This window comes from Chelon labrosus, assembly GCF_963514085.1.
Source record: "Chelon labrosus genome assembly, chromosome: 15".
In the NCBI taxonomy this organism is placed as follows: Eukaryota; Metazoa; Chordata; class Actinopteri; order Mugiliformes; family Mugilidae; genus Chelon; species Chelon labrosus.
The window spans coordinates 11,130,073-11,147,606 of NC_140348.1; the positions used below are offsets into that span (position 1 = coordinate 11,130,073).

Here is a 17,534-nt window from a genome sequence, read left to right on the forward strand (position 1 = left end):
TAGACAGAACCCGAAATAAGTTGTCTGATAGCTCTTTGAGTGGAGGTTTCCATACAGGCAATATAAAAGTAATCCACCGGGAAAAAAAGAGAATTTAAAGCTGTGTCGTGTCAGGTATGCAGCTATTGACACCTACATTTTTATCACGGCAACCGATACCGATAGGTTGGTGATGTCTGAACACAAATCTGGTCTGATCTCTCACAAACAAAAGTCTGCAAACAGTCAGTTCTAAAGATCAGACTTGAGAAACAAATTTAATTTGCCTGTCTGAACAAAGCTGTAAAGCCCACTGAGTGATGCCTTCATCTAATCAGGTGTAGGAGGTGTCTGCGACAAAGAGAGAACTACCAATCACCAGTTGTGCATCCTTTTTGATGTTTGTCAAGCTCATTTAAGATAAGGTAATACAATCCTTTAATCTGTCCCACTAATCCGCTGCTTCCTTCCTTGTCTGAAGTCTAGAAATAAAAACTTATTAGTAAAGCATTCCTGTGCACAACAGTGGAAGCAGCAGTTGCTATTTTGTCATCTAGTTTGATGGACAGACGGTATTATCACTATTTCATTTAGAATGCATTCCAGATGGTTGTCAACAGACACTTGCATCCACAATGCCCTTCTTCACAGTATTTTCATCAGCTTTTTACAACTCACGGCATCCTTCGTTCTCACATCCCCAGAGCATCAACATCCCTAGCGTATGGCTGCAGAAGGATGTTCAGTATTTCCCCTGACTCCTCAACATGTCTGTCCCTAAGGGACAACCCTCTACTAGGGAGAAGGATGGAAGCATTGACTCATGGATGAAAGGTAGTCAGCCAGCTATGCCTGCTCCCTGAAAAAAACCCAACAACACTGACATTTATCCTCGTTTGACATTGCTGCGGTTAATGCACTTCTTGTTCCAAATTTGCCAGCCTGTAAGTTTCTGCCATCCCATGCTTTATGCAGCCACAGCACAATTTAGAGTATGATACAATCCCTGAAGGACTCTTATGTTCCACAGAAGATTAAAGCACTGTGTGATGTCTTTTTATTCTAAAATATTAACTTTTAATTTTACCATATAACAAACCTTACACTTAATCCAATGTAACTTGAGGGCACCAAACGTATTGTCGGTTCCAATGTCTGATGCTCTTTCCAGGGTGGCACTATCTTGCCGAGAACTTAGAATGATATTTCTAATGATATATAATCGTACGGCAGTTGTAAGTTTGTAATGTAAGTTTCACTTACATTAAAGCTGCACGAATGAGTACAATCTGACTCATCAGCTTTTAAGACCATTGTTTTAATTTTACTTCTTACAAACTTCAATTCACTCTCATGAAGCTGTAGCATGCTGCTGCTTAATAAAAAAACACCACTGTAGGCTGATAGTTTAGCATGACACTATATGAACATAGTTGAGCCTGATATTTACCCAAGATGCTAGGGTAGATAAAAAAAACAGACCTACAGTTAGACTTATATGTGTTGTTAGGACATATACTACTTTTTAACCATGGTTTGTCTAATATCAAGTGGGGAAAAATATAAAATATTAATAAATTAAATGACTATATTAGTTTGAACATGTTATTGCCTTTGTCCTCTCCTTTATAAATATATTTAATCCCTGTTTTATTTTGTGTGCGCACTGTAATTGGAGTAAAATTAACTGCAACATCAGTACCTGCAATACACCGATCTTAGCGGCAGTGGTCGTAGTTGTATTTATTAATTTATTATTAAATACTCCAACCTTTCATTCACAACTAACTTAAGTGTCTCCACAATCAAGCTCACAATCTAGCACGTTTTAAAACTAGACCTCAATATACAAATATAAGTGAAATACATCAGAAGGAAACTGCAGAATTAGACTTTGTACACCGTGCAAAAGGAAGTCTTACAACCTTGTGGCTCCCTGCCAGTTTAAAGCAGACTGAGGATTTCAAAGACTTCTCTGCATCAATAAAATTGACCCAGAACTCCAATCATGCCATCCACTAGCTACTACTTGCATATATATGACCTAATGTTATTTTTTAGCATTATTTATTTCTCTGTTTGTTGCTGCTGTTGCTTTTATTTTACATACCCAGTATTGATCATCACTGTAATATGTGATGATGACTGGTCACTGAATGGACTGATGGAATATAGCTTCAGTTATACGCAGGTGCACAGTACATCAGACAGGGCTTCTGCCATGGTTTTCTGTACCTGTCCCTTACAAATAAACCAGGGTAATAATAGTAACAAAAATTTGTTGCATGGACAGTTGGTAAACGCTGACACTACTATAAAGCTACTACTTGCACCTTAATTAGCTGATGAGAATATGTAATTCTGTGCTTTTTTGAGTTTACCAAGGGCTCAGGATCTCACGTTCACGTACACTAATTCACCCCCTGCTACTTCCGTTTTTTAAGTGTTATCTCTTGTTTGCATTACTCTCACCACTGTTATGCAACGGTTTCGAGCTCGACCTTCTCCACTCTTCTACTACTTAGTTGACTGTTTCTGGCTGTTTATCTCTGAATCTAAATACTATGCCGTAGCGTTCCTGGCTGGTAGTGGGATAGCGTTCCGAGGGCAAGGCCTCTCTCTATTTCTCTCACATGCTCACTCTCTCTCTCTCTCTCTCTCCCTCCCTCTCTCTCTCTCTTCATCTTGGTGGGCGGGCAGTGGGCGCGATGACTAAGCCAAGGTTAGCCATGTGCTAAAACATAATCCACTGAAAGCCCGTATCCCTCCTGCCCACCTACCATGATTTCATCACTCAAACAGTACACTATCATAAATTAGTAGACAAAGGAAGAAGAAAGCTGCCTTACTTTACAAATGTATCGTGTCAAAGTTTTCCAAACGTCAACTTAACAGTTTCTCAAATTGCTAATGGTCGCTAAAGATTATTGGCAGTATATGCACATCCCAGGAATTATTTATATATCGATCAGCCATGCACAGACAATTACACGGACCCATTTATAATTCAACAAGACTGTTTTGAACAAGATTTTGGCACTTATTTGTGATTAGCAATCAGTAGTTGTGTACACTAAGGGGATTTACGCTGAGGAGCGTTTAATAATCAGGTTTATATTTTTGGTGCTTAAACAGTGCAGCGTGGCCATGGGAATACCGTAGTGTTAAATTAAATCACCCCTATAGTTAATCCTTCATCAAGGCGTGTCTGTTAGCTGTGTCCAAACTGTCTGGCATTACACTTGAGGAGTCTTATCACTGGGCACCAGAGAGCATGTTTACTTAGCCCAAACAGAGAGACAAGGAGGAAGAGGGAAAAGGGATGAGAGGAAAACAGAGAAAGAGGAACAGGGAGGGGAGGCTGGGTATGGAAACAGAGATGCACTGGGAATAGAAGAGAAGGGAGGATGCTGTCTATTTTTAGGTCCAGATAACATGAGAGAGAGGGGGCCTCACTCCTCTCCTCCTTCTCTCTCCATCCCCTCATTTCCCACATTCCTCCTTGGCACGTGCAACAGACACTCAGGACGGCTCTGTGTGCCCCGAATACCAATAAGAGAGGAGCAGCTGGATACTGGCAGGCTGACATTCTTCTGCCTTCTCCTGTCTGCAGAACAGAGACAAGACAAGGACTGGGTGTCTGACAGGACACGCACACATGCACACTTCAGAGGACACACCAGTCAGGATAGACAATAAACCGATAAGGGCAGACAGTTTGACGCAAGTGACACTTGAACTACGGAGCAATGAAGATGATGGACGATAGGCTTTGTTGAGCCTTTCAAAAGTGATTCAGACAGTCATCAGGTAGAAACGATTAATATGGTGATTCCTCTGGTGGATAGAGGGAAGCTACAGTACTGCACTAAATTAAAAAAGAGCTAGCATTAAAACTTCATTACTTCTGGATGGGATGTAGGCTGCATATCATTACTGGAAAAGAGAATTATAGCTTGAAAGTTTTCAGATATGTACAGTTTTGGAGGACATAAATCACCTCAATTCATACATTCATGCAGAACAGCTGGCAAATCTAGTCGTCCTCACCCTGACACATCCCCTTCAGTAGCAGCTCATTCATGTACACACAGGACTCTGCTGACACAGGCAAGGGAGGCTAATATCAACAAATCTAATCAGTCTGTTGCAAGGAATAGGCAGACACTTCCCACCATATTTGAATGCATTGTTAAACCTGACCTTGTCTCTTTTCATTCTGCTCAAGGTGAGACAACAAATTTTCGCTTTTGTTCGGCACAGGCTTCTGGTGGACATGTATATTGTCCGTCCGTGATGGGGCTTTATTGGGAGATGAGAAACACCGTTAACAATGTGCTGTCAGTGATTTACAGGCTGAGCAGAGAAGAGACGGGGAATCTGATATGCGGTATGCTTTTGTTATCGGTGGTGGACAAAGTAATCAGATCCTTTCTTGTTAAGTAAAAGTAGCAGTGAGCAAATGAGTAAACACATTGCTTTTGATTGATGTGTTAGCATTAGCATAGGCTGTTTGTTTGTTGGCAGGGCAATATATACCCTGCCACACCGCAAAAATTGCAGGAACACGACAAAGACCCCCAAGCCGTTGACCAGACCTCCAGATTCCCAGGATCCCAATCCGATCAAGCAGCAGGATGCGCTGGAAGAAGCCCAATCCACAGAGGCCCAGTCCCACAACCCACAGAGCCCAAAGAATCCAGTGCCAACGCTTCCATGCCAGACACCACAGGACACTCCCATGGTTTGATCCATCAAGTCTTGTGTGCAAGACCTGACGGGTCAAAGCTGTTTTTGTGGCATAGAAGGACCCACACAATATTAGGAAAGTGGTTTGAATGTTGTGGCAGATCAGAATACAGATATATCAGTATGTATGTATGTATGTGACCGTATGTGACCATAATGGCTAATTCTGGGTTTAGATTCTTAATCTTGTAACCACAGTAATCGAAAATGTAGACCAGTAAAAATGTAAGATGCGATATTTCCTGTAGAAATATGGTGGAGTTTCCAGCTTCATAAAATGAAAATACTTCAGTTACAACTAGTTAAGGCTTTTTACCTTTTTATATTGGAAAAATGTTGCATAAAAGTAGCATAAACTCTCACACACTCTCGCACCGCAGGCTTTCATGGATTGAGCAGCACTCTCTTTATAGCGTGTAAATGTTTGCTCACTCGTATGCACGGACTAGCAAAGAAATACACACACACACAAAAAAAAAAAAAACACGTATACACACACACATAAACGCTCATGTTCTGTCACTTTGCCAGCTAAGGGTGTGCTGGACACATTGCTGAAGTGTTTGAGATAATAGCGTTTGACAGACTGCTGGTGTGGTTGTCATGGGGATCCCATCAGAACAGCCACCAGCCACCAAATCAGAAACAGAACAGAGGGCAGCAGAAAGCACAACCGTTCTACACAGCACTGTCCAGAGGAATGTCGTCAACACACGAGACAATGTTTAGACATCAAGATTAATAAAACAATGAGGACTTCTAATGACAGTGGTGGGACAGCTGATTTGTTTCAAATGTTAGACACAAAGTATACGTGTGGCATTGATTTAGATGTGAAACTTCTAGCAGCTTTGTGTGGCTACAATGCAGGCAAAATTTTAGTATAGTGAGTTAGCAGCTTAATGTTGCATTAAACACACATTTAAGAAGGTAAAGTAAAGGTTGACTAGTATTTTACATTAAAAAAATAAGCGGAAATTAAGGAAAATTAAAAAAGAGTATTAATCCTATCTGGAACATGTATTTCTACAGAATATTACATGGCAACTTATCCAGTACTTTTTGAGATATTTCTGTCTACATAAACTCGTGCACCTACAGACCACCGCAGTCATACATAGAGCCTTACTGCAAGCATGGCTAAAAACAGCTCATATCACAGCCAGGTATTATGAGCATATTAATATGCATTTCCTTCTACCATCAGAATAGTTGTGATTACTCATCTTGTTTACATAGTTGCCCAGACAAGAAAGACATGCTTCGTTTAAAGAGACGATTTTCTTCCGCCCAGATCCCAATTTACATCCTAATATCTTAAAGTTGACACAGTTATTATTTGAAGTGCACCTCTAAGTATTAAAATATATGGAAATAATTCAGAGTGCAGAGTACATGACCAGCAAGCTAATTAAACATACAATTCTCATGGTAGTATAATATAAAGTTAGCTGGCTTGAACTACAGTATCAGAGTGGATTGCAAAAGTCTTGACACAAGGACAATTTTGTAAATAGTCGATGCATTCAGAAACTCGCAACGCAGGCTTTGCTTATTGTTGGAAATTGTTATTTTGCTGCATTTCAGCACAACAAGAGAAAAGAAGCAGCATCAGGTTGAGTTAAGATGGCGCCTGAGGTTTATAGACTAGGTTGTGCTGCTGTGCTTGCTAAGCTGAACTAATGGTGTGAAGCTGTGAGCACCAGTAGGTTGCAGGTGGAAGCTGCTCGGCACACCGCAACCCGCGAGCTCGGCGTGTGAGCATGTGTGTGTGTGTGTGTGAGATGAGTTCAGACGTGCACGGGATTAGACAAAGGTGTCTCAGTCTGTTTGGCAAATGGAAATGTATGCCTCAAACATATGAAAATGTACCCTTTGGAACAATTGCTGCTTGACTTTTATTATTTTGCTGGTATTGGATTTGCACATTGGCACTCAGTCATGGCAAGCTAATCACCGAAGACATGATTGCTTCTGGGAGAACGACTCCTCATTGTTGAGAGGGGCACCGAGCTGCAGGGGGACAATCAGGCCAGCACGCTCAGTTACAGTTACAGTCAATTTGGATAGAAAATGCCACATCCAATGCTTGTTTGTTTAGAGAGAGATCCCAATAAAGCTATGAGTCACGAGTGAATCATTTCACACAGGAGGAGAGATGACTGTGCTCCGACAGGGTCTAAATACATTCCTCTCTTCTCTCTGAGCGAGGATAAAAGCTGACTGGAGTGGCATGGGCTCTGATGACTTCAAAGAGAGGCGAGAGATGTGAGAGGAGGGGACAGAGAGACAGAGGTGGATGGATGTTGCACCGTGGAGGGAGTGCACATGTGTGTCAGGGAGAGCATAAGAGAGACAAAGAGAGGAAGTTAGTGCGATATTGCGGGTATATGGGAAACATCAAAGACCCGAAACTGAACAAAAGAGGGCATCAGAGTGGGAGGGGAGAGTGGTCAGGGTGAGGGGGGGAAAAAAAGACACAGAAATGAGAGGGCAAAGTGTGAACACCAGAGCGGGAGGCAGAGACAGTGATGGAAACTGGGATGAAAAAGTTGAGACCGAGAGAAATATTTTCACAAGTCTACACTGGCAGTGAAACTTGTGGAAGGATATTACTCTTTTTTTTTTCAGCTTCAAGCTGCCAAAAGACTCAGCAAAGCAGTGAGGTAGTGCATGAAATACTCTGCGGAGAAGATAACAAGATTTCTTATTTCTGTTTACTTTTCAAGGCTCTTGACGTGCAAATGCGATTTTAGCTTTGGCAATGATTGGGGGGCCGCTAGTGCGGTTGTTTTGGAGAGCAACGTTTCTCCAATTATTTTTTTTTTTTTTGGCAGAATGCTTTAGTAGATGTAATTATAGATTTGAGGAGCACTGACATTTTCAGAAAACGCAGTTACGAGAGATTGGTTGGTAGAGCCATAGTTCATGTTTCACATAATGGATCTGATGTGTGCTTATTAAAAAATAGTCTCCCCAATTAAAGATTTATTGCAAAAAAAATACACCAGGACAGGTTAAGATGGTGATTTTGACTTATCTGAAGTACGCCACAGTAGGCAGGAAAGAAAACCATCTCTTATTATACGCTGAATATAAGAAATATGAGAGGGATAAAAGTGCAACATGAGACACCAAGTTTCTACAAAGAACAGAGACATTATCTAATAGATCCAGACTTAGAGACAGCAGGCATGTGGGAATTTATACGTTATAGACGGCGTGTGGGAAGGAGTGAGTCTTCACCAGAACCTGACTTAGGGAGTGCATTAGAATTAGAGACTGCATGGGCACAGTTTAGATGCAGATGGCGTTCTGAATGGTCGGGGGAGAAGGGACTGAGATGTAAACAAGGAGAGAACAAGGGCACATTACGGATAGATGCACAGACACAATCCCAGTGTGAGATGAACATAGAGAAATGGGCCAAACGGTCACCCTGTCTGTTTCACTCTTTCATTTTTTTCCTTCTTCCCTTTTGTCCAAAACGTTGCATCGCTGTCCTCATTAAGGCCATCGCGTTAGGGATGGAAAAGGATTCGTTAGCAACTCTGGCTGGGGCACTCTTGTAATCTTTTGCTGAATGTGGAGCTTGAATTAAACGACCAGACAGAGGCAATGCCTGAGTCAGCCTCTATCTTAATGCCCAGGCTTCCTTAGACTGTTATATAACCTTAGCAGACAGGACTAGAAACTCCAGCTGTGGCAGACTTAGACAGAGGGGAGAACAGAGAGCGAGGCAGGACAGAGTATAATCTCACATTAAGCTACATAAGTTTTGATTTTACTTTTCAAATGAACAATATAACTTAGTCCTTTATTAATCTGCTCATATATATTAATGCAAAAACATGTGACAGGTTTTGGATGGCCATAAAAGTATTTGACACTGGACACTGGACAGCCACAACATTAAACCACTGACAGCAGAAGTAAATAACATTGACCATCTTGTGACAATACAATGTTCTGCTGGGAAAATTTTGGACCTGGCAGCACAAGGTGTTGACCAGGCCTCCAAATTCCCTAGATCGCAAACTGATCAAGTATCTGTGGGATGATCCACAGAGGCCCCTCCCCTCAACCCATAGGACCCAAAGGCCCCCCCAACAGCATTCTTTTGCCAGACACCACAGGACACCCTCAGAAGGTCCATGTCCATTCTCTGATGAATCACAACTGTTTTGGAGGCACAAGGGAGACCTACACAATATTAGGAAGGTGGTCATAATGATATGCCTGATCGGTGTAAATTATCAGTTACAGCTTGCCTCTGATAGCGTCATCTATTTTGTGTATATTCTCTGTGTCTAACTTTCCGTTTGTTGCATTTCATATTGTCTCTTCAAAGACCAAAAGTGGAACCGAGAAAAATGAACCACCCACATGAACTACGCTGTCCTCATCAAATTGGTTTTATCAAGAAAGCCTCCAGTCTCTCATGGTATTTGTAGAATGCATCAGTTATACCGTTTTGTTGTGACAAGATACGACATGGCTGGGTGGATTATCATAGCCCCCAGTGTCACGATGACATACCAGAACTACACTACGATCGACTGCAGCATGTGCCACTTATGCTGGCCCCTCTAATTGACGTTTGAGCACTGACGTCAGCGAATTCAGGAAAAAAATGGATTAGTTTGAGACGTGCAAAGCCATTAATGCCAATTTTCTATCCAGCATCTTCTGCCAAACACCCACACTTCCCCCGTGTGTGTGTGTGTGGCAAAGAAGAACATGCATGTTTTCATACACAGGAAGAGAAATCGCCTGGCTGGCAAGCTGACATGCAAAGAGCCCTACTTCACACACAAAGATTCCTCTCTGATCTGGCAATTACAGATCATCCCACCTCACCCCCCTCTTTCTCTCTTTCTCCCGGTCTTAGTGATCTTCTGATTGCAAGCTGAGGGAGACAGACTGTACAAGAACCCTTCAATCTAGCTCTTAACGGAGAAAAAGCTGAAAATGTATTCAGTCCTCTCGGCTCACGGACAATGTAGGATGGTTCGAATATTGTATTGATAACAGGCTGATATAGGGCTGGTTTTACAGATGCAGATTAGGTCTAAATTGGAAAACGCTCTCCTATGAGGAGATCTCTGTTGAATGTGTAGCAGGCTAAAGCAAGAGACTGAATATTAAAAACCTTTGGTGTCCCTCAGTTAAAGCTTCTGTTTGGTACCTGAATGCCTTGGGCTACAATTTTGAAGAAACCTACTTAGGTTTTGCGGTGAAAAATATTTAATATTTACACTTTAATTTTAAACAGTCAGTAATATAAACTTGGAATCACAGCATTACACATAAGCAAGACACATCAGATACTTACTTGTATTAGAGAACTGATTCTATACCATTTTAAGAGATCTGAGGCAGCAGCAGAAAGAAAACAGTGGCCAAGACCCCAGAGGGTTAATAACGGCTTCAGTTCTGCTTCATCAAACAATACTGTATTACTGCTGTGTTGCCATAATGCAGAGGAGAGGGAATGTCTTGTTCTTGCAAAATGATCTCTTGTACACAACCACTTAATCAGCTGACAAATCAATAGCACGCACTAATACCTTTGCCCTATTTGTTATTTCTGTTTGTTCATTACTTCATTAGTGAGTCTCGCTAAGGAGAAATGGTTCAAATCTCACAGTGCAGCATCAACACCTTTCGCAAAAGTGTGAAGGGCAAAACACCCTGCAGCTGAAACGCAGACAGAATGCTGACATTATAAGAGGGGAAGCATGAAAGGAGTACTCACTAATCATTTTGACTACTGACTATAATTATTCCCAGTCAGTAATTCTTAATATTACATGCAACGGCTATTTGGGGTGTGAGCGGTGAAAAACATGAACGCACAGCTGGATTGTTTGGTCGCTGTTGCATAAACAATGATAAATGCTCCCACACTGCAAACTAAATTGTAGCCAAAATTGTCACCATTACATGTAATATTTGGTCAAGTGACATAAAATCAATGGGAGGACCCTGCTGGATTATAATGACCCCGAAGCTCATATTCATCAGGGACTGGCTATTTTCTGCTAATATTTGAAAGGGAAATATAATAATTGCTGTAATTATACTGTTATTGTTCGGCCGTAAAGCCCAGCAGTCAGTTTACATACAGTATTGAACCGTAAAGTGGTGAAATGTGAGGAACAACATGATCTGCAGACTCATACGTTCTTTTTGGCATCATTGCCATTTGCAGAAAAGATCAAGTTTCACCAAGATCCAATTCCTTTCACAGTGTGCTCATATTAGCATTTATGCAGCAGAATGTAAAGCAGTACTCTCTGGTATTGATGGAAGATTAAAAAAAAATAACAGTGTTGCATGTGCTTGAAAGAAAACAAAAAAAAAAGCATACAGTATGAGATTAATGGCTCTACACAGAGCCAAACTTGCTGCTGGAAGAACAATTACTGGATACCCGTCGGCAGCTTAGATGTAAATAAGAGTGGGCCGGTGCCTCAGCTGTCAGATACAGCACCACAGAAGAAGATCAGACTCAGATAATTAACTGGAGAAAATAATGTAACCTTGACATTTTTATGGACTCCAAAAATCTACTTATTAGATTTATTTATTTTTTCTAGATCCAAGTGGCATTCTCTGTTTTCTCTGCAAACATCCTCAGAGTAACAAAGCTGTATGTAAAATTTTGCAAGTGTTGCAGCCGTAGCAAAATAACGGTGCATATGATCGTTATTAATATGCCGCCTGTGACTGAGTCTGTTTTTGCTCCCCGCACAGTTGCAAACAGCACACACGTGCTTCCACGCATACGCATGGAAAGACGCAAACGCACACGCTGGCTGGTGCGAGAAGATGTTCCCTCCTCATGGCGAGTGGGTATGAACCAGAGAGCTGTTTTAAGCTTGCATAAAAAATTCAGCACGCTCTCTTAGCAACATTCGCCCTACATACAGCGCACACACGATCACACATACATCACGGCATTACTTGTGGTGCACACGTGTGAGCAGGCGTGAAAAAAAAAACACACATGAAGAGCACACTTTGGCGGAGTTGATGATTTTTTATGGCTGACATGGTTAATGTGTTAGTGGAAAAAGGGGTTTAATATGGCATGTAATGATGCTCTCAGATATACAGTTGCTTATCTACTGAATCCATCCATTTAACATTTTATTGGCATTTCCTGATAAACTGGAGGGGTCCTGACATATTATTGGTCGGCGACTTCTTTCCATTCATATCATGGATGATGGAATTTTCAGGGTCACCGGCGGCCGTTGCCAGATAAATCAGTTTAGCACAAAACCAGCTGCGTGTGTTTGTTGACTCGTTTCTATAATTGTGTAAATGCTGTGCACATTCGCCGCGCGTGCATTGCGTTCAGGCGCAGTGCTTGTGTGCGTGTGTCCTTGAAGAAAACAGACATCTCTGCACACATCTCCACAACAAGCAGGTCAACACCTCAGCTCGCCCATCCATTTTCATTAGACGTTAATGACGGGAGTGGAGGGGTGGATGGGTCGGAGAGAGAGAGGAAGACTGTGAGAATCAAAGGATACAGTTATGCTACCTGTGGAAAGACTATCAAACCACTAACCGCTGTCCACAACCATAAATCTCCCTCTGCTCACATTACATAATCTTTCCACAACTATATACTACAAGCACACTGTCAGCTATCATGTAAATGTGGCCAGTTTCTTCCTATCAACATTTTATACGCAGTGAATTTTATGACACTGATGCGCGAGAAGTCGTAGCAGTCGAACAGTTTTCCACTTGAGAATTCAGATCATCTCAGTGTGGCCCAGTCCATGTGGGTTGCAACACCTCTGCCAAGCCATCTCCATCTGAAAAGCGTTTGGGGCACCTGTTCATACTGGCAGTGTCCGCAAGTCCGCAGACAGCTCTCCTCCTATTGCCGTTTGAGTTAAACCCACTCCAGAAACACGATTTCATCCTCGCTGCCTTCACCGTGTTCTTTCATTCTGCAGTGTATCTAGGTCAGTTAGTGTGCAGAATCAAGCTGCAGCCATGTGTGGTCAAGTGGTGAGATGTAAAGAAGCTTCCCATAGTAAGACCAATCATTTGAGAATAAACTGTTGTCTACAGTGTCAAACTGGTCTTGACAAAATAATAATAATTAACAAAAAAACAACATTTAAGATTAGGTTCTAGGTAAACGATGTAAAGTGAACACAGTCTAAGGTTGTTTTGCTTATTTGCATTTTGGGTTTAACATATCCTCCATAGTATAATTGAAAAAGCAGATCAATAGCAGGAGAACAGAAGAGAGATCTCATGTAATTGAGTAGCTGGAAAGACCTCAGATCAATATTTGATGCACTAATACAGGATGCAACTAGCTTTCCATGCGTTTGCATATTTTCACTGTATCGTGTTAAAATGAAATTTACTAAACAGATTCCCTCCTCTGTCTCCACAAACAGATCTGAGATTGCGAGTTACATTTATCCATCTCCTGTATCCTCAGTATTCGGCCTACTTAATGAACAATCCAGGTTCTTTCTCTGTTTTTCTAGCTTTGGGAAGATTCTGAAACATTGTGACTTATAAAATAGCACGCAGCCCTTCCTGCTACAGACACCCCAACACCTCCAGCAAGGCCTGTCCCACACTGGCAGTAATATTGCCTAACACGCTGTGAGTGCTATAAAAGACCGTCAATCTATGATACCACGCTAAGCGTATCCCCTTCCTGGTGTGCAGAAGCTGTCGCAGATAGAATAGAAGCCTTAGTCGATGGGTGGAGAGGATGAAATGAAGGAATTCACTCAGCGCTTGAGTCATCCGCGAGTAAGATGAGAAAGTGTTCTTTGGTGTATCTGACGGTGAAGCAACACAGCCAGCGATCACTTTATGTTAAATCTGCTGCACGTGAGTATTAAGCTTTGGATATTGTTTGCAAGAAGTGTAACACAAAGAATGGTTTACACTAAGAAAAAATTCAATAGCCGTGCCACAGGGGAACAGAGTGCTCTCCTGACGGTTATCCAAGCAATTTTCTAAATGGCTTATTTGTAGTTTAATCTTAAATTCTGTCCAGAGAGAAAAAGAAAAACAATTAAACCAATGCACACAAGGAGCAGTAGTTTCATATTTTACGCAGTTAAAGTTTCTGTAACAAACTATAATTAGACCTCAAGCCTCAAAGTAAACAAATGCTATCTTGGCTGCAGATTATTATCTCATTAATCTGTTTAATGTTTTATCGGTACTGGACTAAAGTGTCTCGGCAGTAGGGGATTTCACTTCCTATCCCGTTCCCGATTCTCAAATGTAGTAACAGATTTAACAGTGAGGAAATACAGCACTGACAGTGTATTGAACAATGGTTAAAGAGCCTTTGGCTTCCTTTCAGTTCCATTAATGTCAGTCAGTTAAAGAACCATCCTCCGATATGTTAGCGATAAAAGCTCATGGTTTCACTGGAAAATGTGTGCATACACGTCAGGGAATCTCACTCTACGTGTTGGGGTTGTACATATCTTACACTGCATGCCATGTACGTTCTGAGAGAAATGTTGCATGCTCTCTCCGTGCTCTCATCAAACTGATGTAGCATTACAACCCTAAATCGGGCATTGCACAAGAACACTGTCTTGTCATTAGTGTTAGAAATTTCCATTACACAGCTCATCGTCAAGTAAATTGATGCAAGAGAGAGACACACACATTCACTCATACACTCTCTCTATCTCTCATACACACGGACTAAAAATAGCAACTGTCTTACCTTTCTGTACACTATCATGTTGGGGGACTCATCTGCTACCCCATTGGTCCCCTGCCCGCTGCTGTTGGTCTGTGCCATGATCCAGTGAGTAAATCTGCCACAGGAAATGTCAGGTGCTCCTGTTGTGGACAGAATAGATATTTTGGTCCATCAGAAGAACAATGGAGCCTGAACGTGACTTGTCCCACCTCTGCCAAGAAGATTTACATAACTTGTGGCCTGCATCATGTTTCAACATATTTGACATTTCCAGGTGGAGCAGATGTCCGGCGCTCCTGTTTGGCTTCGCGTGTTCACATCACACAAGGTCTGGACAAGGACGTTTTTTTGTTTTGTTTTTTTTTTGTTTTAGAAAGTGTAAGATTTTGCATAAGGCGCTGTTACTTGTGTGCAAATTTCCCAGCGATAGGGGCAAAAGTTCAACTTGAATAGCAGTGGTACCATGTAGGAGTCTGTGTGCATAAGTGTCTTAAACACTTTGTCATTTGTTTGCATTAGATGATTCTTCATGCCCTACACGGCACCTTTTATGGATCCAATAAGATGGCTATGGCCAGATAAGGTGAGGTGAAGACCTAGACCCTGGCAGAGGTAATTGCAGTAGAACAACACACCGTCCCTGGAGAAGGTAGGCTCATCTACAATGCAGCTTAGACACATCCATTCGCGTAGAGCAGCCATGGTCAGAAATGTGCAAGACTGTTCAAATGTAACCGATACGGCATGCACGCTACAGCCCCATCATCCTTTCTCCACCTTACGACACCCACACGGCATCCTTGGGAGGTTTTAGTCTGCAACCAAAACAGCCTATAGCATTCAAAGAGCGAAGTCATGTAACCTGCTCTAAACATGAGGCCGTTCGCTCTACTATACTGTGCTTTTCTTACCACGAGCCACTGCCCGTTTCAGCACCTTAGACAGCTACCACGAAGCGCCAGCGTGTCTTATCGCCTTCTCCTTAATGACGAACAGCGCGTAAATACACAGAAATCACGGCGACATCGGACACTGTGCGAGAAAATAGGAGGGGGGGCTTACCTGAAAAAACACGCAGCCCGCTATAGGACTCCTGAATCCTCGCAGGGGTGGAAGCCTGGTCCTTCGCGTTCAGTATGTCAACTGGCAGACATAGGAATGCGAGGAGTACTCATTGGCAACGTGAAGAAGCGGACATTCGGTTGACACTTGGTGTGGCACAGCTCTCAGTCTCTCCAGTCTCTCCTCTTCTCCGAGCGATGCTCAGAAGCACAGGCGCGCCACCTCGGAGCGCCGTGGACGCGCATCGATCTATGACCAATCGCGTGTGAGGAATAAATTACAACCCGTTTTGGAGACATACTGCTATTTTTCCAGCTCAAATTGTACAGCTATGCGCTGCAGAGATATGCTCGCCCTGAAAGCTGGGTCGAGATAAAAAAAAAGAAAGAAAAAAAGAAAGAGCGGCAGCAAATTAATATTTTAACACCTCACAATCTTTATCAAGGGTCAGGAAGGGACACCTGTTTATCCTGTATTTCATTACAATGTGCAGTACTTTCATATGAGCTTTTATGTAATTTCATAGTTTTATTCTCGTCATGTCTTAAGCATTGCTGTTTTTGTAAGGTGACCTTGAGAGCAGTGAATGGCACTGCAAGTAGTAGTAGTATTACAATACACATATTTAACTGTCCATTTATCTGTACTAGGAGAAGAAACGCTGTCTGTAACAGTACAGTTGTACATGACGGCAATGTTTAATGTTAATATGTTTTACAGTTTGTCCAGTTTTCAGAGACACAGTATTGTGCAGTAAATTATACAATTACACCAATCATAAGAGAATGGACATGGTCCTTCTGAGGGTGTCCTGTGGTGTCTGGAAACAGAATGTTGAGTGGGGGCCTTTGGGTCCTGTGGGTTGAGCGGAGGGGCCTCTTATCCCACAGATACTTGATCAGTTTGGGATCTAGTGTATTTGGAGTCCAGGTCAACACTTTGCACTGTTTTTCATGTTTTTTTGTTTTTTTTAGTTGTTCCTAAAAAAATTTGTGTGTGTACCTGTGTCAGGCTGCATCCTGCTGAGGATGGCTGTTGCGATCATTGAGTGTCATTGCTATGGGGTGGGGGTGCCTGCTGTGGTCTAGGTGAGTGCTACATGTCTGAGTAACATCCACACGAATGAATGCCAGGTCCAAAGGGTTAGCAGCAGAACAATGAATTGTCACAAGATGTTCGATGTTATTTACTTCTCCTGTCAGTGGTTTTAATGTTGTGGCTGATCGGTGTTGCGAGAGACCCAGCAAATGTGCCCAGTTGATGAAAGATATAAAGTCTTTTTTGTTGTCATTGCAACTTATTATTTTCATATCAAGTCCGTATGTATTTTTTTTTGAGATACTAAGTCATTGTATCAAGAAATACTGTAAAAAAAATTAGATACAGTATTAAGTCTTTATTAAAAAAGAATCTCAAAATTTTGAGAAAATTTCTCATTATTTTTGAGATACTAAGTAATTTTTATGTTTTTAAAAATCAGTCATATTTTGAGATGCTAAGTATTTTTTTATTTAATTTTTTTTTATTTATTTATTATTTTTGAGATGCTAAGCCATTATGCCCAGAAGCTAGGTCAATATTTTAAATGCATTTTCCAGGATTTTAAGAAAGTTTTTTTTATTACATTTTCAGCAACTGGTTTCCACAATCATCTAGCAGTATGCAATATTTTAATACTACAGACAAGCATTTGCCTACATTCGCTGATGCTACTGACAACCTTTGAAAGTAAAGAATACAAACTTCTTCCACTTCATGATATTGCCATCAAGAAGTTGTTTTAAATTAAGTAACATTGTTTCAGTTTTAAATAAAATAACATCATTTGTTTTAGTGACTTGAATAAAGCACCCAAAATACAAGCAGTTCAAAACTGAAATGATAAGTGGCTGGTAAAACTACATGTGAAAAAGGTCTTGTCTGTGTCATTGTGTCTGGTGAAGCAGCAGTAAACAAACATCAATGCCAGAGAGCTGCATTATTGCTCGATCATCCATTTTAAACCAACACTGATTATGAATGT

At 41.5% G+C, this 17,534-nt stretch overlaps 1 protein-coding gene across 6 annotated transcripts in view; it reads right to left on the reverse strand.

Annotated features, from left to right (window-relative positions):
- Positions 1–15,689, reverse strand: part of rgs7a (regulator of G protein signaling 7a) — a 47,285-nt gene extending 31,596 nt beyond the window's left edge. For 5 of the 6 annotated variants that reach the window (XM_084561872.1, XM_084561875.1, XM_084561873.1 and 2 more), the window contains exon 1: positions 14,471–15,689. In XM_084561872.1, the coding sequence (XP_084417998.1) occupies positions 14,471–14,548 (78 nt within the window). In that variant the 5' untranslated portion in view covers positions 14,549–15,689. The remainder of the gene's footprint in view (positions 1–14,470) is intronic. The other variant, XM_084561870.1, reaches the window with a different exon arrangement.
- Positions 15,690–17,534: the final 1,845 nt, after the last annotated feature.